This window comes from Dendropsophus ebraccatus, chromosome 5, assembly GCF_027789765.1.
Source record: "Dendropsophus ebraccatus isolate aDenEbr1 chromosome 5, aDenEbr1.pat, whole genome shotgun sequence".
NCBI lineage: Eukaryota > Metazoa > Chordata > Amphibia > Anura > Hylidae > Dendropsophus > Dendropsophus ebraccatus.
In genome coordinates, this window is record NC_091458.1 from 46,125,748 (window position 1) to 46,150,266 (window position 24,519).

The 24,519-nt window shown below is 41.4% G+C and overlaps 1 protein-coding gene across 5 annotated transcripts in view; it reads left to right on the plus strand.

The window, feature by feature from the left end:
- The window catches only part of FNDC3A (fibronectin type III domain containing 3A), a 171,185-nt gene that overhangs the window by 129,911 nt on the left and 16,755 nt on the right, over window positions 1-24,519 (plus strand). For all 5 annotated transcript variants that reach the window (XM_069970013.1, XM_069970012.1, XM_069970016.1 and 2 more), the window contains 8 exons: window positions 2,181-2,239; window positions 5,502-5,659; window positions 6,299-6,358; window positions 17,574-17,712; window positions 19,559-19,612; window positions 21,057-21,181; window positions 21,272-21,446; window positions 22,892-22,978. In XM_069970013.1, coding sequence (XP_069826114.1) covers window positions 2,181-2,239; window positions 5,502-5,659; window positions 6,299-6,358; window positions 17,574-17,712; window positions 19,559-19,612; window positions 21,057-21,181; window positions 21,272-21,446; window positions 22,892-22,978 — 857 coding nt within the window. The remainder of the gene's footprint in view (window positions 1-2,180; window positions 2,240-5,501; window positions 5,660-6,298; window positions 6,359-17,573; window positions 17,713-19,558; window positions 19,613-21,056; window positions 21,182-21,271; window positions 21,447-22,891; window positions 22,979-24,519) is intronic.

Here is a 24,519-nt window from a genome sequence, read left to right on the forward strand (position 1 = left end):
AAATCACCAATATAAAAATGGTGATGTCACGACCCGACTCCCAGAGCTGTGCGGGCTGTGGCTGCTGGAGAGGATGATGGCAGGGGGACACTGAGGGACACAGGGCACTGGAGGGACACTGAGCATCCCTCTGCCATCATCCTCTCCAGCAGCCACAGCACGCACAGCTTTGGGAGTCGAGTCGTGACATCACCTTTTTAGTCAGGAAGTGAAGCCTTGATGCCGTAGTAAGTGCAGCGTAAAAAACACTTTATAAGCATTACCCGTAATAAGTGTATATTGGTGATTTCTATAACTTTTGGGGGGCAATACTATACTTTAATAAAAATTTTCGCCGGACTTCTCCTTTAAGCTAAACAGCTTCACTTTTGCCTATAGGCTGTGTCTGGTATTGCAGCGCATGTTAAGTGATTTATTATGGGGAAAGATAGTATGCAGAGTAGCTCTTCTTCAGAAAGAGTGCTAGCTCTACATTGCCACCTACTGGAAGCAGCCTATACAGCAAGTTATTTTATTTATGGTGAAGAGCTACTTTGAATACTATTTTACCCATAGAGCGTTGCATGGCTTGTAAGACTATATACTCCAGTTATCAGTCTCCTCAAGGAGACATGCACCCCTCCCCTTGCCCCAATGGGGGAAAGAATTGCTTTCACTAGTTGTATAATAATAATCATCTTCTTTATAATTTACCTTTAGTACTGCAGACAAACTTGTATAATTCTGTATCGAAAAAGTTTACAAAACAGCATCATATCCCATGCATGCATATACTGCAATTAAGTGTCTAAAGCTTATCGTAGGATAGCACTGGATATTTTTTTTTTGTTTTTGCAAGACAGTAACCTAATAGAATAAAATCACAAAAAATACAGTGCAGCAGTAGTGTCTGTACACAATTTATCCTACTCCATAGGGTGGGTCCCCTACACAATCCGACACTGTCAAGAAGCAAAGGGCCAGTCTAGACAAGGAAAATGGTGACACACAGTTGTCAATACTGTAATATATATATATATATATATATATATATATATATATATATATATATATATATATATACATATATTAGCTATGTATTTACAAGCCACTATTTAGAGCAGAGGTGTGGTCAGTAACTTAGACAACAAGCTGACAAGCTGTAGAAAAAGCAACTTATCAGAAGAAGGAGGCAAGTATGCCTAACTAATATATTTAACTTGATAGGCCCTCCAAGTACAACTATTGGAAATGGAAATACCCCTTTTCAGAGGCGCATCCCATTTGAAACAATGGGACAGGCAGAATTCCCAAGCGACGTCTGCGACGCGGGTTCTGCTTGAAATTCTGCTTCTTTCGCTTAGTGTGAAAGGGCCCTAATTGGGACTACAGCTGTTTTTCAAAATAGGTCTGGGGGGTGGAGACTGCTTATTTGTTTCACTTTACTTGCATCCTATTTCACAAGTGACTTTAAGGCTTCCTTCACACATCCGGTAAATTTATCTAGGTTATTTAACAGGAAATCCTGATAAACTTCCAGGTCCGTAGGGTTTTATTCAGCACGGATGCTGTTCAGAATTTCTCCTGAAGGGTGTCTGTGATGGAAAGTAGAGGACATGTCCTATATTTGTCTGGAATTCTGGCACGGATGCCCCATAGAAACCCATGGGGACATAGAGCGCTGGCCAGTGTTGGCAATTGGACAAGTGCCACCGTTTGCGGACACTGGCCCTTTAACTGTACAGGCTCCAAATCAGGAGTGCATACAGTAAAATGCAGCGCCTTGATTGACAGGGCCGGGAGCCATTGGCTCACGACCCTGTCAATTCCTCTTATGGCCAAAGGGAGCATAAACCTCCAGCCACAAGAGGCCGCTACCTCCCCCAACATTGCAGTGCACATTGCAGCAAAGCTAAAAGAGCAAAGGAGAAGCTGGAGGAGGACGCCACTGCACCCTGTAATATGTTTTGTTTTGGGGGGGGGGGTTGTCCTCTGTTTTTACTACCAGGAAACACTGATGGTTTCCTGAAGCTTCCTGCAAGACTTCTCTATAAGTATTTACTGCCCGAAAAAAACAGCCACGGAAGTGTGAAGGGGGCCTAATAAGGTGATTCGATGTAATTGTATGCAGTGTATTGCGCACCTCATCTTACAATATCATCTAAGGAAATAAAAACAAATTGCATTTATTCCCATTATAGAAAAAGATGAAGAGACAAAAGCATTGGAAGCGCAACTCTCCAACATTTCAAAGCCAGCGGTAAGTAGTGCACTTATGGTGTCTATATATTTCTAGCAGCTCAGTTTCTCCATTTTCACAATGACAGATGACAGCTCTATTGTACCACTGAAGGCTGTGTGCATAGACGATACTGATGAGGTATAATTATTTGTTAAACATAAGTAGTAAAAGGGATGCGTATTTGCATTCACAAAGTACTTGTTTAACCCTTTTTCACCGTTCCCCCCCAAATCCCCCCCTCTAATTGACATAACTTTTTTTTATTTCTCCGTTAACACAGCATATGTAGGACAAGCTGTACTTTTTATTGATGCCCTTAATTTTACCATATAGTGAATTATTTGTGTAAAGGGGATAAAAAGAAGAAAACCTCAATTCTGATGTTTTGTGGTGGTTTACTTTTTTACAGCATTTACTTTGCGGTAGTAATGGCATGTTAATTTCTGTGATTATTGCAAGTATAGGGATACCACAATTACCTTGCTCTATAATGGTCACCCACAGTCCTCTCTATGACTTTGTGCCACTGCCCCCTCTTTATGACTGTCAGCCATAGCTGTTGATGTTTATTCCTAACATGCTAAGAACATGGGGACTATACATTACCATATTTGCAGTACACATCCCAATATTGGCAATATATTTAAGTTTTTGTACTTCAGTTTAGAGATATGTCCTCTCTCTAGAGACATGTCAAAAATTTTGATCGATCCGCCTCTTAGTGCTCAGATGCGTACTGATCGGGAGATGGAGCCGGGAGAAGACGTGCTGCAGGGCATCCTCTCCGAGCTCTGTGTCACGTGATCAGTTGGACTTACAACAGAGCCGACTGATCATGTGACACAGAGTCGGGAGTGGACGCTCTGCAGCACGTCTTCTCCCGGCTCTTTCTCCTGATTGGTATGAGTCTGAATACTCAGACCCGGACCAATCAAAACTTTTGACATGTCCCTATGACATGTCCAAAGTTTCGTGAAGTGACATTTTAAGTATGTGAAAGGACTAAGTAAGGTTCAGGAGGAAAGTGTTTTTAATTTAAAAAAAATGAATAAAAGAAAGAGGAGGACACAGTGGGAGGTTAGTTGGGGAAAAGATCAAGAGGAATATGAGAAAATATCACTTTACTGAAAGAGTAGTAGATGCTTGGAACAAACTTCCAGCAGAAGTGGGGGGTAAGTCTACAATAACAGAATGTAAACCTGAGATAAACATATATCTTTCCTAAGATAATAAGATACTATACTAAAAGGGCAGACTAGATATACCAGATGGTCTTTTTTTGCTGACAGTCTTCTATGTTTCTATGTAAGCTGTATGTGCACTGTGATTTAGGTATTGCCATGTCACCGGTATAGGTATTGCCATGTCACCGGCACATACCAAGACGTAGGATGTGACACAGATCAAAGCTCTAAGAATCAGAAATTGCTTGCTGCTCATTTTTACAGAGATGAAAGATAAAAGTAAAGCATTCCAGTCATTGGCAAATGCTTTGGGACCTACATCAAGAGCCCAAGATCCAGGGAACCTCTTTTATCAAGCACTCTTTATTAACTTTGGTAAAAGGCTGGACAGTCTGTAATAACATTAGTAATGCTGAAGTGACTATAGATAAAAGCCTAACATTAGAAACAATTTACAATTGGGGGTGGCTTTAAAGCCATGTGGAGCTGCTAACCATGTTCACTGTAATGGACACTGTGACATGAATAGCAGACCAAGCAAAGTCTTGAAGCAGGATCTGTTATATATATATATATATATATATATATATATATATATATATATATATATATATATATATATATATATATATATTGTAGGGATCTTCCCGGGGGATGGTGTGTTTGGACACAGTTCACAGCAGACTTCGACTTGTAAAATAACAGCTTGGCGTTTATTTGCAGCATAAACAGTCCATCAAACAGAAATACAGCAGCACCGTGCTTTAAGAATAAAACAAACAAAAAGGTCTTGCCCGTCTGGGCACTTACTAACAAAACAGGTCACCTATCTGTCACTTCGATAGACAGTATCGCAGGGTATGAATAAGCCCCAGCAGCGGTGGTATCCCTTGCTCCCAGCAAACAGAGCATGCAGGCTGTTCACTCCTGGCTGAGAGCAAGGACCTGTACCCTCTGCAGGGCTTTTACCTTCTGAGGCTGATTAGGGTGAGATCTCACCTGATCCCAAAACCTGAACTGGATCGGGGGGAGGGAATGGAAAGTCCCACTACCAACCTACCCGCCATTCCAGTAAATCCCAGCCCGGTAACAATAAATAATATCTCAGCAGCATAATACTGCTGAGTAACAGATCTCTCCCAGATTTACCATCTCACACTAAGCAGTAACCTAGGTGAGATGTATCTCCCCTCGAACACTTTACCAGTGACATGTCCACAATATATATATACAGTATATATATATATATATATATATATATATATATATACACATATACATATATATATATATATATATATATATATATGTATATGTGTATATATATATATATATATATATATATATATATATATATATATATATATATTTGGTTGGTCCTTTAGATATTGTCAGAAGTACTTTTTAGGTGTAAAGCAATACTGTCATTTGGAGAAACTTGTCATCTGACACGGACTGTGTCTTAGTGGCCACCTGTGGATAGGAGATATGTTCTGTTATAAAAGAACACTTTTACCTTCATGTGATAGTGACTTTTGTGTAAGATCACATCATGTGGTCATGATGAATGCGATGATGTAGCATCGTAAGATTGAAACAGAGGAGACCAGTGATAAATTTTATATAGTTTGTATATCATTAGTGAAGAGAATCAAAATTTTTCAGCAGGCATGGTGGAACATAATAAGTGGTGCTTGCCTTTCCCTGTGACCTTGAAGCGCTGCATCACTGGCTCTTGGACCGCTGGCAGAACTACTTTCTCCAAGAGTTCGTGTCCTCACGACTCTCGAGAAAGTACCTACCCAGCCAATCAGTGACTGCAGTGGTGTACTGACTGGCTGAGCTGGCAATCCATCAGCTGAGTTGTGATGTCACTGAAAAAGGAGATCCTGGAGCCTGGGGGGCTCCTGGGGCAGTAAGGCAGTGCTGCAGAGGCATGGGGAAAGGTAAGTAGGGCTTGTTTATTATGTCTGCCTGGTGGCAAATTTCCCCCAGACTTTCCCCAGAAAAAAAAGTTTGCCCCCAGAGTGCATAGAGTGAAGTGACAACTGCTATAGCATCATTTCTGGCTTATCATATGGTATGTGTCATTACAGGTGTCTGACATTCAAGCACGGTCTGTCATTTTGACCTGGTCACCTCCTTCCAGTCTGATCAGTGAGGAAAATGATGGGACAGTTACCCCTGAAGTTTACACCTATGAAATACTATTATCTAACAATGGGAAGGATGGAAAATACAAGGTTGCCTATAGGTATGTATACACATTTTTAATTGCAAATATTGAAAGGTTTAAATGTAACTTGTCAATGAGCTCCTTGCCTGGCAGATGCTACTTCCATACCTACACAGTGATAAAATCTCCCAACCGGTATGTAGATGCGACTGCTGCCAGAAAATCTGGGCAACCCGATCATCCACCAGCAACGTCGATCCCAAACATTGGCTTGCAGTAACTAATACACTTCTCAGCATGAAGCATGTCACAATGAAATAGACAATATTATATAGGCTAAAGACATTGGACCAATAATAATCCCCACACACACACTATAGCACGCAAGGTGTTATTCTTCTGCATGTGACTGTAGGAGTTTAAAATGCCCAAAACCCATCATAATAAATGTGAGGCATGCCTTGTATCGCACTATTATGACAGCTTTCCACAATATATTTCCTTTTGGTTAACATTGCTTTCAGTGCTGCCGTTTATACCTAGAGCCCCCCAACCTTTAATGCACTGATCCAGAGAGAAAGGCCCCAGTGATTATGCTGTGAGCAAATCCTCTCAGTGGGATCTCAATGTAAATACATAAGACGTCGGGGAAGTAAATTATTGTCACGCACAAGTCACTGAACAGCTGAGTCACATATCATTTCATTTTCTTTTCAGCGGAGAGAAAACCAGCGTTACTGTGGATGATTTGAGGCCTGCGACAGATTATCACGCCAGGTCAGCGACACCTTTCTGTTTTATTCCGTATAAAAGCTATTTGTGGAAATGATTGTGTCTCTCTGTGGCATTATGTATGATAAGTGTATTCAGTGTATAAAGTGACTGCTCGACAATTACTGCTCGACAGCCATAGCTAAAAGCAATTAACTATATTAGGGGCTGAGAATCTCTTCTTGAATAGTACATTATAGAATGATTTCCAATGCAGAAGACCTTATTTTACAGTAAGCATTTTTTTTAAAGGGGACGTCCGATATTATCCTAAAAAGAACACTGTATTAATGTTTTCTTTAATGATCTATCATGGACATATAGTATGGAAGCTGATATTACATATATATATATATATATATATATATATATATATATATATATAATATAAATCTCAGCCTATCGCAATGGGTTCAGCTGCAGAAAGTTGTGGCAATTTGCTTACTAATATGTTACCTTTGAATGCCCACCATGATGTACTACATAGATACGGCATGAGATGCTCTTTGTTTGCAGCTCTCCACTAATAGATGAGGGTCAAACACATAAGTATCATCTGACATCAAGGGGTTGACACACAAACAAAAGATATCACCTATCCACAGGATGGTAAATATACAATTGCAGAGGGTCTGGGGTTCCCTGTTTTAATGGAGCAGCAGTCATGTATATACTACCTCTTCAGTAATTGACTATAGGACTGACAGAAGTAGGGTCTTTACTATATCCATTGGTCCCATGGGCAGTGACTGAAGTAGCAGGTTAGTAGGTATGTATGGGGGACCCATACACCCATATCTGTGATCGCATTGGTCCCAGCAGTCAGATCCCCAGGATGCATACGTTTATCAACTGAACATGCATCATCCTGTTATTTGTGGTCCATATCATCTGTTGTACATGAACAGATACTTAGAAGCGAAGGACAAATGCCAGCAGAACATTCTTCCATTAACATGCATCACCGTAGACTTCAGAAGCAAAAATGGATGTTTCATTTGGTCTCGGACAGAGATGATCAAACCTTAAGCACACTGGAACACGAGCGAGCAACATTTGATTACCGGTGGCTGAAGAAGTTGGATGCAGCCCTAAGGCTGCCTGCAAAAGCTGGCAGCATTTAACTCCTTCAACCACTGGTAATCAAACATTTGGGTTTACTCATCTCTAGTCTCAAATAGTTAGCGTATGCAACATTTTTCTCTATTAAAGGGGTAGTGCGGCGGTAAAGAATTATTCACAGAATAACACACATTACAAAGTTATACAACTTTGTAATGTATGTTATGTCTGTGAATGGCCCCCTTCTCCGTGTCCCACCACCCCCGCCCGTGTATCCGAAAGTGTGGTGCGCTTTACATACCTGTCACGTGCCGACTCGTCTCCGATCTTCAGTCAGCGATGTAGTCTTCGGACAGCCGGGCCGAATCCCTCCGACCGTCCTGAGTGCCGGCTGCCCTCTGCCGCATCATCGGCTGCTCAGCCGCGATTGGCTGAGCCAAACTGTGCTCAGCGAATCGCGGCTGAGCATCTGATGACGCTGAAGAGGGCGGCCGGCACTCAGGACGGTCGGAGGAATTCGGCCCGGCCGTCTGAAGACGGCATCGCTGACTGAAGATCGGAGACAAGTCGGCGCGTGACAGGTATGTATAGCGCACCACACTTCCGGGTACACGGGTGGGGGTGGTGGGACACTGGGAAGGGGGACATTCACAGACATAACATACATTACAAAGTTGTATAATTTTGTAATGTGTGTTATTCTGTGAATAATTCTTTACCGCCGCACTACCCCTTTAAAAGAATAGTGGAGTGAATGCAATCTAATATCTCACTGAGATCAATAGGTATTTAAATGTATCAGTTATTTCCATTTCTCTGGTGGCCAAACTGATCAGGACTGGAAAACAGGCAGAGGAGCCATTACAACTGTAAACCCAGCCTTATTGGCCACAGGCCTCAGCCCCCTCCGCACGGTGGTGTTGCCACCCTTTCAAGGGCAATCTCTCTGTAGACCAGTGCTTCTCAATTCCAGTCCTCATGGTCGTGTTTTGAGGATTTCCTTAGTATTTTACAGGTAATATAATTATACTCAGTACATCAGGTATTATCACAGCTGTTCTTTGTATGGAATATCGTCAAAATGACCCTCCTCTGCAGTGGCAGATCTTCTATATCATTTAGTGTTTGCTTTATTTTTTATCCCTTCTTCTGTATGATATTGTGTATGGATAATAATTCATAGCTCCCAACCATCCCGGATTCCGCGGGACAGTCCCGTTTTCAGGGTTGTGTCCCGCGGTCCCGGAACGGCCCCCCGTGTCCCGCATTTTATGTAGCCCCACCAATAAACCAATAACTCACCTGTCCGCTGGTACCAGCAGCTCCTCTCCCGGCAGGGCGCGAGCTCCTGTCATCCTCCGGGGCGGGCAGCGGGGTACAGAGTCACTGACTGTACCGGAAGTGACCTGCAGCCTCTGTCATGAATTACTTCTGGCACAGTCAGTGTCTGTATACCCCGCTGCCCGCCCGGAGGATGACGGGAGTGCGCGCTCTGCCGGGAGAGGAGCTGCTGGGACCGGCGGAAAGGTGAGTTACTGGTTTATTGTTTTTCTGGTCGGGCCACACAAATGGGGGGATTGGCTACTATGTGGGGCGCTATATGGGGGGATTGGCTACTATGTGGGGCGCTATATGGGGGATTGGCTACTATGTGGGGCACTATATGGGGGATTGGCTACTATGTGGGGCATATATGGGGGATTGGCTACTATGTGGGGCACTATATGGGGGGATTGGATACTATGTGGGGCACTATATGGGGGATTGGCTACTTTGTGGGGCACTATATGGGGGATTGGATACTATGTGGGGCATATATGGGGGCATTGGCTACTATGTGGGCACTATATGGGGCATTGGATACTATGTGGGCACTATATGGGCGATTGGCTACTATGTGGGGCATATATGGGGGAATTGGCTACTATGTGGGGCACTATATGGGGGATTGGCTACTATGTGGGGCACTATATGGGGATTGGCTACTATGTGGGGCACTATATGGGGGGATTGGCTACTATGTGGGGCACTATATGGGGATTGGATACTATGTGGGGCACTCCATGGGGGATTGGCTACTATGTGGGGCACTATATGGGGATTGGCTACTATGTGGGGCACTATATGGGGGGATTTGCTACTATGTGGGGCACTATATGGGGGCATTGGCTACTATGTAGGGCACTATATGGGGGCATTGGATACTATGTGGGGCACTATATGGGGGGATTGGCTATTATGTGGGGCACTATATGGGGGATTGGATACTATGTGGGGCACTATATGGGGGATTGGATACTATGTGTGGCACTATATAGGGGGATTGGATACTATGTGGGCACTATTGGGGGTATTGGATACTATGTGGGGCACTATAATGGGGGATTGGATACTATATAGGGCATTATTGGGGGGATTGGATACTATATCGGGCACTATTCAGTCAGCAGCATGTGGTGACTGTAGGGGAGTTGCTATGGGGGAGTGGCTATGAAGCGTCGCTATGGGGGCGTGGCTATGGAGGGCCGCTATGGGGGCGTGGCTATGGGGACCGCGGCGCACATGTCCCTCTTTGCTCTTTGCAAAAGTTGGGAGGTATGATAATTGCATGCGGTCTCTTAAATGAAATACAATGAAATGAGCTCCTTGTTTTAGGTTATAATAGTTGGTGTTCTTTATTAGGCTTAGCCAAGCATTTACACCGGATTAGGGTTTTATCACTAATAGAACACAGTCCTGATATCCCACAAATATTCTATGTTTTTTATTGTAAGACCTTTAGGTCTGGGGTTAATTTACTTGTCTCTTTGGGTAAAGGGTTTTGCTTCTTTTTAGGTTGATGCATTCTGTGTGTCAGCCTTTAGATGGCGCTATGGTACAATGAATGATGTAGGAAAGGCACTGACAATGAGGCACCACTGCCTCATCCACTTTAGCTCTCCCTAACCACTATGTTTCTTTGACCCTTACATGTGTAGAATATTCATTTTTTTTTGTTAAATATATTAGGACACAAAACCAGATTGTCTTGTTTGTACATGAGATTTATAAACTGGGCTTTGGTAAAGATCTTCCTACAATACATTATCTTTATAGGTACGCATACATTTACCCTGGGGTGTGCAGGCACCAAGAAATGTTTAGTCATCCCTGTGCCTTATGGAGCAACTAAAATGTATTTTTAACTGCAAAATGGTCAAAACCACATCTTCTATAATCTCTACAAGTGACCTATTCATTTACTATTCCTAAAAGCTGGGGATGGGCTAAGGAATAATATCAAATGCTGCCAGGGGTTAATAATAGTTTTCCTGCTGGCCTAGCGGGGCTTAGCATTTAATACATTGTAACCCAGATACAGTGGTACCTCTGTTCTCAAACTTAGTTGGCTCCGGAAGAAAGTTTGAGAACCGAGCAGTTTCTTCCCATAGGAAATAATGTAAATGTGTTTAATTGATTCCAGCAGCCACCAATAATTACCTACAATACTCATTTATTACACTGATAAGTGCTCAGTTGAATCTCTACAGTACAATATAGAACAGCACTATACTGTACAGGACATAACAAAACAGCACTATACTGTATAGTACATTATATACCAGAAACATTCAACAAAACCAGCAATTCTAGTACAGTAGTCACTAACTCCTAACTCATCCTTTACTGTATAGAGTCCCCTCCATCCCAGCACTGTAACAGATGGGAGATGGTGGTGCACCGACTATACTACTACTGTACTGTACTTATACAGTGCTGTACTGTATGTGAAGCCTCACCAGTGCTTAACTCCCCGGGTAAAACTCACAGTCCACGTTGTCAAAGACATTCCGATACTGAGCAAACATCGAGGTATTACTATTACTGTAAGACTTGGGGCCAAAAAAATGTTTGGGAATTGAACAAGAGTTTGAGAACTGAAGCAAACTTTCTTTGAAAATATTGTTTGAGAACTGAACTGATTGAGTTCAGAGCAGTTTGAGAAGCAAGGTACCACTATATAGAAGCTATGGGTAATAGTTCTGATAGACTAATATTGGGAGGAGACCATCATGTATTGATGAAGGGAACATCCCTACTGGTCTAATGCTCTTTGCTCCTTGCATACCCCAACAGATCACAACTTGTGCATAATTCTTAAAGAGAACAACTCTAGCACTTGGGCTGCACTGACAAAAACTTGACCTTTTGGGAGCACTCGGAAACAAGAGACATTGGTCTAGTGTGGGAAGGGGTCTACATCATTAAAAGGGTAGTGCGGCACTAAGAAATTATTCACAAAATAACACACATTACAAAGTTATACAACTTTCCCGTGTTCCCCGCCCCCCGCCCGTGGACCCGGAAGTGTAGTGCATTACACATACCTGATACGTGTCGACCGCCGTCTTCTGACAGTGATGTAATCTTCGGGAGGCCGGCCGACCCACTCCTGCCTTACCTCATGCCGCCCCCCCCCCCTCTGCCGCGTCATAACTGTGCTCAGCTGCGATTGGCTGAGCATAACTGTGCTCAGCCAATCGCGGCTGAGCAGCTGATGACGTGTGCCGCGTCTTCAGCTGCTCAGCCGCGATTGGCTGACAATAACTGTGCTCAGCCAATCGCGGCTGAGCATAGTTATGACGCAGCAGAGGGGGGCCGGCATGAGGGACGGCAGGAGCGGGTCGGCCGGCCTCCCGAAGATTACATCACTGTCAGAAGATGGCGGACAGGGGTTGATACATATCAGGTATGTATAATGCACTACACTTCCGGATACACGGGTGGGGGTGGTGGGACACGGGAAGGGGGCCATTCACATACATAACATACATTACAAAGTTGTATAACTTTGTAATGTGTTTTATTTTGTGAATAATTTCTTAGCGCCGCACTACCCCTTTAATTTAGCACAGTGAGGAGTTCAATGGCTTCCTCCCTAGGCTTTATTCTTGTTACAGAGAGCTGCTCTGATCTAGCCATCATTAGAAGTCCAGATTAAGTTGTAAGCGTCCGATAATCGTTCCTTGTAATAGAAGGCAAAGATCAGCCGACATGAACTATGTTGGCTGATCTTTGCAGTTGTTTGTCTTTCAACATGTTAAAAGACAAACAACTCATATAGCAGCGTCTTGCTGCCGTCGCTCTGTGGAATAGGAGAGCCGTCTGCTATATGCTATGGGCTGCCCGGACGATCAGCGATCACCCAGGCACAGTTCCCCGCGGCCCCTCCTGCACTTACCCGCTCGCTGCCGCCGCATGTAATAGCGGTGGCAGCGAGCAGGGAACAAGGAGCTGACAGCGCTTGTTTGCTCCTCACAGTTGCCCGTGTAATAGGAGCTTTAGAATGTAGGGGACCCTGCTGCTGGTTCATAGAGAAGAGCATTTCATGCAATCTTTGCCTCATTGCTATGCAAAATATGGGGGGGGGGCAGCGGGTACCTTGTATTCTTGCTCTGTGTCGCAAGCCAATTAATTAGAAAAGGGTTAGTGCGCAGAACTTGCTGGACATCATGCAGCAAGCTAACCACCCAGCGTGGGCTAGGTCTCTCTATGCCAAACTTTGCAGAATGAAACGATGAACAGAAGAGCAACTGTAAAGGAGCACTTTAAAGTGGACCTGTCAGCGGATAAAAGGGTTATATATAGTCATTGCTAGATGACTTGATAATCCTTTCCATCAAGAGGATAAGCCATTTTATTCATATGTAATTTTACTTTTATTTACCCTTTCATTGAAAGCAAACACAGAGGTGGTGAAGAAGAGGACATAGGCTGGATAACCTTGGGCTCTTGCCATGCTGGGGGCACCCCCTGGGCATTAGGCCCTTATTTATATATCCTGTCTCAGCATAGGAAAGGGTTATGGAGATTAAAAGGTTTCCCTGGAATCATGATTTCCAGCCCTATCTAGCCATAGGTGTATTATTGCCTGCTGCTAGCAGGCAAAGGATTGAACCGTTGTGCATTTTGCACTTGCTTGCCCATTGTGACTAGGACCATACATACATATATAGGAAATCAATCATCCTTACTAATCACCTAATAAGTGATGTAATCCTCTTGCTTGCCCCTCGCTGTGGTTAGTGCAGTTGCTTTCCTCCGTGTTTTTATCTCCATTACTCATGTAACTTCCCTCCCACAAGCCGTGACTAATGCCACCTACTCGCGGCACTTCAGGCCTCACAGTCGCTGAGACTATGAATACCCTGAAACATTACTCAGTTTACTACCACATGACGATGTTGTCCTAACATAACCCTTTGTACTGTGCAGATATGGATGCCGTCTGCCCTCTGCATGATAAGAAGGAGCAGGGTAGATTGTACACGTGCCCTGCATGAAGAAGAGGCAGATTGATGGCTGTTGTGTTTGATAGGACTCATCGCCCAGCCTTTATATCAGAAACATTTCCTTTCTATCATACACTGATTGTTTGTAAGAAGAGATACTAAATGACACTTATCTGCAAGACCTTCTGCCGCCCTGCATCTTCTGTCTATTATTACTAGATCAGTCTTTAATATTCATGAACAAGTGGGATTTTATACTACATTAGGGGTTTGTTCACACTGCGTTTGTATTGTCCATGTATCTGCATGTTTTAGAAGGTTCCCCCCTATGTTAGCTGTTGTAGTAGTAGTGGAAACTCCTAACATCAGCAACTTAATAGACCTAAACCAGCATGGCTTTACTGAGGGCCAATCATGTCAGACTAATCTTATTGATTTCTTTGTCTGTGTCACAAAAGTGCTGGATAAAGGTAGTGCCGTGGATATGGCCTGTCCGGACTGACAGCAAAGCCTTTAATTCGTTCTCTATTAAGAGCTGAAACAGACAGTATTGGAAAATGGACTTAATCCCTGGATAATTCAGTGGATTTGTGGGTGGCTGAAGGATAGATATCAGAGGGTTGTAGGTAATGGTGTATATTCTGAGCATAGACTGGTTACACATAGCTCCCACAAAGGTCTGTTCTGGGTCCTATTCTTTTTAATATGTTTGTAAGTGACATAGGAGAAGGTTTAGTAGGTAAGGTTAGTGACGTAGGAGAAGGTTTGGTAGGTAAGGTTAGTGACGTAGGAGAAGGTTTGGTAGGTAAGGATAGTGACATAGGAGAAGGTTTGGTAGGTAAAGTAAGTGACATAGGAGAAGGTTTGGTAGGTAAGGATAGTGATATAGGGGAAGGTTTGATAGGTAAGGTTAGTGATATAGGAGCAGGTTTGGCAAGTAAGGTTAGTGACTGGAGAAGGTTTGGTAGGTAAGGTTAGTGATATAGGAGCAGGTTTGGTAGGTAAGGTTAGTGACATAGGAGAAGGTTTGGTAGGTAAGGATAGTGACTGGAGAAGGTTAGGTTGGTAAGGTTAGTGACATAGGAGAAGATTTGGTAAGGAAAGGATAGTGATATAGGAGCAGGTTTGGTAGGTAAGGTTAGTGACAGGAGAAGGTTTGGAAGGTAAGGTAAGTGACATAGGAGAAGGTTTGGTAAGGAAAGGATAGTGATATAGGAGAAGGTTTGGTAGGTAGGGATAATGACATAAGAGAAGGTTTGGTAGGTAAGGATAGTGACATAGGAGAAGGTTTGGTAGGTAAGGATAGTGACATAGGAGAAGGTTTGGTAGGTAAGGTTAGTGACATAGGAGAAGGTTTGGTAGGTAAGGTTAGTGATATAGGAGAAGGTTTGGTAGGTAAGGTTAGTGACATAGGAGAAGGTTTGGTAGGTAAGGATAGTGACATAGAAGAAGGTTTGGTAAGGTTAGTGACATAGGGGAAGGTTTGGTAGGTAAGGATAGTGACATAGAAGAAGGTTTGGTAGGTAAGGATAGTGACATAGGAGAAGGTTTGGTAGGTAAGGATAGTGACATAGGAGAAGGTTTGGTAGGTAGGGATAATGACATAAGAGAAGGTTTGGTAGGTAAGGATAGTGACATAGGAGAAGGTTTGGTAGGTAAGGATAGTGACATAGGAGAAGGTTTGGTAGGTAGGGATAGTGACATAGAAGAAGGTTTGGTAGGTAAGGATAGTGACATAGGAGAAGGTTTAATATGTTAGGTAAGTGACATAGGAGAAGGTTTGGTAGGTAAGGTAAGTGACATAGGAGAAGGTTTGGTAGGTAAGGATAGTGACATAGGAGAAGGTTTGGTAGGTAGGGATAGTGACATAGAAGAAGGTTTGGTAGGTAAGGATAGTGACATAGGAGAAGGTTTAATATGTTAGGTAAGTGACATAGGAGAAGGTTTGGTAGGTAAGGTAAGTGACATAGGAGAAGGTTTGGTAGGTAAGGTTAGTGACATAGGAGAAGGTTTGGTAGGTAAGGATAGTGACATAGGAGAAGGTGTGGTAGGTAGGGATAGTGACATAGAAGAAGGTTTGGTAGGTAAGGATAGTGACATAGGAGAAGGTTTGGTAGGTAAGGTTAGTGACATAGGAGAAGGTTTGGTAGGTAAGGTTAGTGACATAGGAGAAGGTTTGGTAGGTAAGGATAGTGACATAGAAGAAGGTTTGGTAAGGTTAGTGACATAGGGGAAGGTTTGGTAGGTAAGGATAGTGACATAGGAGAAGGTTTGGTAGGTAGGGATAGTGACATAGAAGAAGGTTTGGTAGGTAAGGATAGTGACATAGGAGAAGGTTTGGTAGGTAAGGTTAGTGACATAGGAGAAGGTTTGGTAGGTTAGGATAGTGACATAGGAGACGGTTTGGTAAGGTTAGTGACATAGGGGAAGGTTTGGTAGGTAAGGATAGTGACATAGGAGAAGGTTTGGTAGGTAAGGTTAGTGATATAGGAGAAGGTTTGGTAGGTAAGGTTAGTGACATAGGAGAAGGTTTGGTAGGTAAGGTTAGTGATATAGGAGAAGGTTTGGTAGGTAAGGTTAGTGATATAGGAGAAGGTTTGGTAGGTAAGGTTAGTGATATAGGAGAAGGTTTGGTAGGTAAGGTTAGTGATATAGGAGAAGGTTTGGTAGGTAAGGTTAGTGATATAGGAGAAGGTTTGGTAGGTAAGGTTAGTGACATAGGAGAAGGTTTGGTAGAGAAGGTTTGGTAGGTAAGGTTAGCGATATAGGAGAAGGTTTGGTAGGTAAGGTTAGTGACATAGGAGAAGGTTTGGTAGGTAAGGTTAGTGATATAGGAGAAGGTTTGGTAGGTAAGGTTAGTGATATAGGAGAAGGTTTGGTAGGTAAGGTTAGTGATATAGGAGAAGGTTTGGTAGGTAAGGTTAGTGATATAGGAGAAGGTTTGGTAGGTAAGGTTAGTGATATAGGAGAAGGTTTGGTAGGTAAGGTTAGTGACATAGGAGAAGGTTTGGTAGAGAAGGTTTGGTAGGTAAGGTTAGCGATATAGGAGAAGGTTTGGTAGGTAAGGTTAGTGACATAGGAGAAGGTTTGGTAGGTAAGGTTAGTGATATAGGAGAAGGTTTGGTAGGTAAGGTTAGTGATATAGGAGAAGGTTTGGTAGGTAAGGATGCTGCATGACAGCTGCATCCAATTATCTAATTAGCGGGCAAGGCGATCAGATTACCTGATGCAGCCGTTCCCTGGTGTCTAGTGGCAGAGATTGAATTTTTTTGGGGTTTCGCAGTGTACTTTATGCAAAAATTCTGCCTGTCATTGCAAAGTACAATAAGTGGCGCAAAGAATAAGCGCTCATGTGGGTTTCTAGGTGAAAAAATGCAAGTGCTATGGCCTTTTAAGCACAAGGAGGAAAAAAGGAAAACGCAAAAATTGAAATTGGCCCGGTCCTCTAAGGGTTAAGGTGCGTACAGCCTCCCTGTCCCCTGCTCTATTAGAATCTATAGTAGGTGAGGATCGCCTAAGCTGCTGCTAGAATCTCTTTAAATAAGGTTCAAGGAAACTAAACACAACAACAAGGGGGACATCATCTGAGGTTAGTTGGGAGAAAGATTAGAAATATTACTAAATATTGGGGAAATATTACTTTACTAAAAGAGTAGTATATGCTTGGATCAAACCTCTAGCAGATGCGGTTGGTAAATGTATAGTAACTGAATGTAAACCTGTGTGGTATAAACATATATATTATTTCCTTTATCATTATCTTAGTATAGATATATGGGCCGATTAGATAAAGCATTATGTCTTTTATGTTTCTATGAGAGTTTGTTGAGCCGTAGTGGCCTCTGTATCCTCCGTGCATTCATCTGTTTTCTCACTTTCTTCTGTAGAGTGCTGGCAGAATTAAACTGTGTTAAAGGAAACCCTTCTGAAGCTGTAAGCTTTACCACAATGAGCTGTGAACCAGAAACGCCCAACCCTCCACGAATCACAAACCGGACCAAAAATTCACTATCCCTCCAATGGAAGGTGAGTCATATTGTGTCATATTGGATATAGAATAGCTGGGCTGAAAGTAGCTGTAGTCTTTATTGGTAATATTTTTCAGGGTACAAATAACAATTTTGATCACGTTTTGTGGCATTTTTCTAGGAGATGATCCAACCTTGAAACAGAAATTCTCGTTTTTTCAAAATAATTTTTGTACATATTTTATTACATGGCATAAATATTGTGCTTTTTTAGTAGGTTTTTTTTTACAGATTAGATGGCAATTGTTGTTCTTTCAGTGGTTTTAATTTTTTTTTCCTTTTTACCGTTTATTCACCTGTATCTGAACCTTACTGAAATACTGCCCTTTGTGGAGCTCTTTATCTGTCAAGTCCCTTTTGCAAATCTTTCACTTTCTGATCACCTACCAAGCTAGTGGCATCACTTGCTTACATATCCGTAAACATACCTTTGTTGTCTGTGTCTTTGTTTTCATAGAAAAACAAATTTATTTGGCTTGGGGCCTAACATTTTCTGGGCCCTATGCACTATGCATATGGCACAGTAAGGCATAGCAGTGCTAGGGAACGATAGGCTCTGCCTTTTTTACACCATTTACATAAAAAAAAATGTTCTCAACGCTTTCATTGATATTCAGTGGTGCCAATAGCTTTATAGGCATTCAAGGGTTGACAGATTCACTTTAAATGACTTCATTGCTGACTGCAGAATTCAATAGATAGGATCAGAGTTATCTCCGATTCCATCTGCTGCTTGGACCAATATATAGCCGACACCTGCTTATGGAAATCCTGAGTCTGCTGCTTGGGCATCCTCCTGACGGTCATTGCACATATATATGGTGGACGTGGTGCTAATGAGTAGGATACGATTTGCAGAGCACGTGTCTGATGTATACTGTATCTTCCTACATGATTGCTAATGTAGCATGATGTAAATAAACTAGACCATTGCCCTCAGAGATGTGAAGTAAAAAGATGACAGATTTGCAGAAACAATTATGGAAATCCCCTAGATATACCATCTGTTCTGTTTTTATAACTGGAGGAAATGGATTTTGTATACCTTTCACTATCTTTTCTATTGAACACATTAATATAATAGTAGTTGCTCATTTTTCTAGCAGCTTTCCTCCACACATTGTGGCGCCCCTTGGCAGGACATTTCTAGCTAGATTGAGATAATGTCGTCTTTTCTTTTCACACCTACTTCGTAATGAAAGGACGATGCCAGGCAACATGTTCAAACAACCTGGATGGTACGGCTTTGTTTTGATGTAATGAGGTGGAAGTGCTGTTTTCGGGTCTGTAAATCATAACATACTGCTTATCAGCGCTAACAGTAGAACGCCATGCTGTCATGTTATACTTTTATAAAGTGTATAACCGCATTAGGAATCGGGGATCTGGACGTTTTATTACAACGTGGAGGCTGTAATATAATTCCCTGTCATGTACAAACCTACTGATCCAGCAGTTCACATGAATACACCAACTCATACATGAGATTTGTACAACACTGTGTATTAATCTTGGACAATTCTTCCCTGGATACGTTTTATCAGTGTTGGCCGTGCCACAGCTTTCTAGGGTTAAATCTAATTCCAAAAAGTTTACTTACGTATAGGTCTTACTGTATATACTATTACATGCCATCAAATAGGTGGCTGAACATGTAGGCATAGAAGGTGGGGGGGTATGTTGGTGAACAGCTCTCTGCCCCAGCTCATCCAGGGCTTTCAGGAATGGGCAACCTCATAAATAGATATATCAATATATATTCTTTTTCTTTGTTAACCTGTTGCTATTTTCCAAGTAAAAAGTCTGACAATATATTCACTTTTGTATTTTTGTTCTCTTTTTAGGCTTCATGCGATAATGGCTCAAAGATACACAGTTACCTTTTGGAGTGGGATGAAGTAAGTTAAACACAATGTTGTCTGAACAATGTTGTTTTTTTTTTTTTAATGAACCTTGTAGAATGTACATACCATATAATTAGATGCACTATAGATTGCCTAATTTTACAAAAACAAATTACCGTGATCCCTCAACTTACAATGGCCTTAAGATACAATATTTTCAACATACAATGGTCCTTTCTGGACCATCATAACTTGAGACCAGACTCAACATACAATGCTACAGTCAGGATCTGCGGAACATGTAAATAACTAGATGATCAACCAATGAAACTGGCCATTTTACTGGTAAAACCCCAGTATTAGTGAAATACATGCACTGGTTGGCTGTCTAGTTGTGAGTGAGTAGTGAGTATAGTGTGATACTACATGTCTTGCGTTGCTCTTTACCTGGGCCAGTTTTCCATAGAATTTTGGTCTCAACACACAATTGTCGTCCTGGAACCAATTAATATCGTATGTTGAGGGATCACTGTATGTGTAATCCCATCCTAGGCTTTAGCTATTAGCAGGCTTAAACATAATACATTGATCCCTTTGTTTTATGCTGTGTTCAGCTACATTTTAAAGAACCCTTGGCTTTTAGGGAGTCTCTATTGAAATGAATAGGAACTATGCAGAAGACTCTGTATTGAGATGACCTGGGAATTGTCCACCAATGTGGTGACAGCATCTTCTATTGTCACATCAGTCTTTGGTTGGGCGACCCAGAAGATGTGATTGTGACCCTGATATGGTTTTACTTAATCATTTTTTTGTTTAAGGACAATCAGTCAGAGGGAAAACAGGGGTGTAAATAAGGCCATGGCTAGATAGGGTTAGTCACTGAGATTCTGGATATAACTTTATCTCCATAGTCCTTTCCAGTCTTTTGTTAATATATAAAGAGGCGACAGCCCAGGTAAAGCCCCTTTTACACTGGCAGATTATCGGCAAAGAGCGTTGGTAAAAACCTTGGCTGATAATCAGAACGTGTAAAAGTGTCGGCATGCAGCTGAGGAGCAGGAAAACCCTCTCTTGTCGTCCGATTGCATCTTTTGTGCCCTGCTAAAATATATCGGCTTCTTATCTCCCTGTCTAAGCAGGCCCCATATCAGGCCAGAAGGACCTTTTAGTCTAGCTTATGTCCTCTTTATCTAGTGGCTGTCAATCAAATGGGGTAGGTGAATAAGAGAACATGGACTGGACTGGACTTACCTGGGATCTTACCATGCTGGGAAATTTCCTTTTGGACACTTGAGCCTAATTTGGATAATAATAAAAAGACTTAGCCTTTAGCGCTGAAAATGACTATGGAAATTTAAAGTATGAGCAGAATCCTATTTACTACCGTAACTGTATTTCATCGGAGACTTATTTACAACATATATATATACATTCATATATAAAAGTATTATTATTCATATTAGTATTAAATTTAAATCATTTATGTTTCCTTCAGGGTAAAGGGTGCCAAGAATTCTGTCAATGTTACTATGGACTCCAGAAGCAGTTTAGAGTAACAAAACTATCCCCAGCAATGGGATACACTTTCAGACTTGCAGCAAAAAATGACATGGGCATGAGGTAAGAGCCACCCTTCTAGGCTCTCACTGTACTCATAGGGCTCACACTGTACTCATGGGGCTATGTTTCTCTTTTTTGTTTCCATGTCAGTGGTTTTAGTGAAGAGGTTTTATTCTACACCTCGGGCAGTGCTCCAACAGTGCCAGCGAGTCCAGTACTCAATAAAGCCGGAATAAGTTGGTTGTCACTGCAGTGGACTAAACCCTCAGGTACACCGTCCGATGAAGGGATTTCTTATATTTTGGAAATGGAAGATGAAACCTCGGTATGTGTCAAAATGATTTTTTTTCCAAATTTGTTTTCATTAACATTTTTATATCATACAGAATAGCAAGGTGCAAAGAAATACCTGCACAGTCAGTAGCCAATGATTTTAGGTCTGGACCTACAGAAATAATCAGCCGATAATTGTTTCATCGTTTATCATTGTCTCTATTATACAGAGCAATAATCGTCCGAATCGGCCTGATTTAGCTGATTATCGCTCTGTGTAATAGGGCCCTTAGTCCTACATGTTCAGACAATCTTCAATGTTTATTGCATATCCAAAAACACAGTGTGACATTATCAAGCATACATAAAGACTGGGTCGAAACGTCACACTATGCTTTTATATATATGCAATAAACTTTGAAGACCACATTGCACTGTTTTGCTGCTTTCCGAATCCTTTAGTTTCATATATAACATTGCCTGCATTGGGATAGTAGGCGCTGCGGCATACATCCCATCTTCTACTTGGCCTTATTTTGACCTGATTTCATTATTACATTTACATTTGGATTGTCTCTATGACATGCCAAAAGTTTGTTTTAATGACGGTAACACGTTAATAGCATAAATCCAACATTATTTTACTTATTTCCTTATCAAGAAATACAGTTGTCTGTTACTGTTTTCTGTTATTTTTATGTTGACAACCTACTTTTGACATCCCTGCAGTCAGCTGATCAAAGGGGATTAGCTTTGTGGGTAAGGCTTCTTCATAGTTTACCAGGCATAACTTTGTCTATATTACTATGTTAGTGTCGTAAAGCACTACAAAAGCCCAGAGGCATGCCTGGTAGGCAATAAAGAGAGCCCGAGCCCCTTCGATGAGCTGGTTCAGACCTCCAATGATCTGATATTGGTGGCCTATCTTAAGGTCATAAAGATACCTAAAATCTAAATAAATAATAATCTTTAAGGAAAGAAAGAAACCAGTAATTGTATAATAACCATATAATAGAGACTTGTTAATGTGCTGGCATGCTTGTGCTGTTTACACCGTTGGTGTTACTGTTGTATAATATCATTATATGAAAAGAACATTGCTTTGCCTAGCAACAGAAACAATAATCATTTCTTTCTTTTATATATTAAATTGGCTTATTTAATGGTATCAGAATACCACTGCGAGTATAAGGTGGTGCACAGCGATTTTGGTCAGAGATAGCTTATATAACAGCTTTTGTTATATATTGTGTGATCCATATGGTGTTTGTATTTAACCCACAATCTGCCCAAACCAATCCAAGTTATCCTCAGAATTTGTACAAGCTTTCATCCAAGCACCACCCATTGTGGGGTCAATGACCAGATGTAGAACTGGACAATTGTTAAAGTCATTCCATATTGTGAGAATTACACATCCAACAATCTGTTATTGTGTTTTGTTTTTTGTAATGCTGAATTTTTATAATCCATTGCCATTCCATAATTTTTCTATAGGGCTATGGATTCAAGCCAAAATATAATGGAGATGACCTTACCTTCACAGTGATGAACCTGAGGCGCAGCACAAAATACAGGTTTAGGGTAGGTCTATACTCCTGTATGGTAATACACCAGAAGCAGCACTAATACCACCCGATATGTGTTATTGTGTGATTTTATAGGACATCATCCAAAGTGTATCTGATTGGTTTTCAGTAGCCATGTGGTAAAAGGAGATAGTTAGACTTCTCTCTGTAATAAACCTTGGTGTGCTCGTAGCATATCCTCATTTTGCATTGCAGTTTAGTCTGCAGACATCATTTTATATAGTAGGAATGGGAAGAGTGTTTTGTTGGAAAAGTTAAAGGATAACTTTTTTTTAATGTAAATATCTTCTTATCCTGGGCCAAGTAGTCAAGAGGACGATCCTAGTCCGTGAGTAGCGGCTCTTTCTATAGGCATACACAACTGTCAATCATTAAGTACAATAACCCACATGGCTACTTATACAAGATTTATACGAACAAACAACAAGATATCCTGTAACGTTTTCCACAAAACTGTATATCAATCTGCTTAGCTTCTCCTTGTTTATAACATGTCTACAGATTAGACTTGTTTCAACATACCAGGTTTCCTTTAATAGTAGCCCAGCTAAGTTAGCTGTCCCCGTGATCACAACAGAAAATAGGGATTTACTAAAGCTGAATTAAAAACAAATCAGAAGAACAGAATATGTAACAGGTTTTAATTGCTAAAAAAAATAGGTGATACGTTCCCTTTTAACCACATAAGAACGCCTGCAAACGTCCTTGCTTCCTTGCGTTCGGCTCTCTCCATTAAGAGAGATTTACTACCAGTGTTTATCCAAAAATAAGACAGGGGGTTTTTTTTAAGGTCTAGGTCTACACGTCTGACATGTCTCTGTGATGTGAAAAGTTTATTAAAATGACAGTGACACTTTGAGGCTATGTTCACACATAATATTTCCGTCAGTCTTTTGTCACCCAAAACCAGGAGTGGGTTCAAAACACAGAAAGTGTGCAAATCTTTTCATTATAATTTTGCCCTGTCAGTTGCTCTCCTGATTTCGGTTGAAAAAAGACTGACCAAAAAACTGATGGAAATTCTGTGTGTGAACATAACCTAAAGGAAAATCTAAAATAGGAAAGAAAAAAAAAACAAGTCTACCCTAATCTCCTCTCTTCACGTTTAGGACAACCTATCTACAGTTTACCAGCCATTCTGCAGAATGTATGCAAGACACCGTATATATTTTTATTGTTTATTTTTAGTGTTTTAGGGTTTCTTTAAGCTAGATGGACTAGGTGTACTTTTTTTGCTATGAGTCTTCTGTATGTGTGTGTATACAGTATATATATACATATATATATATGTATGTGTGTATATATATATATATACATACACACAAAATAGGAAAGCAGTGGCACTCGAAAATATAGTGAAAAAAGTAAGTGGTTTATTTGCCCTAAACCGCAACGTTTCGAAACGTTGCGGTTTTGGGCAAATAAACCACTTACTTTTTTCACTATATTTTCGAGTGCCACGGCTTTTCTATTTTGTATATACCCAGCACCTGTGGTCGCAAGGGTGCATGCTGGAAGGCACCGAACCTATTTATC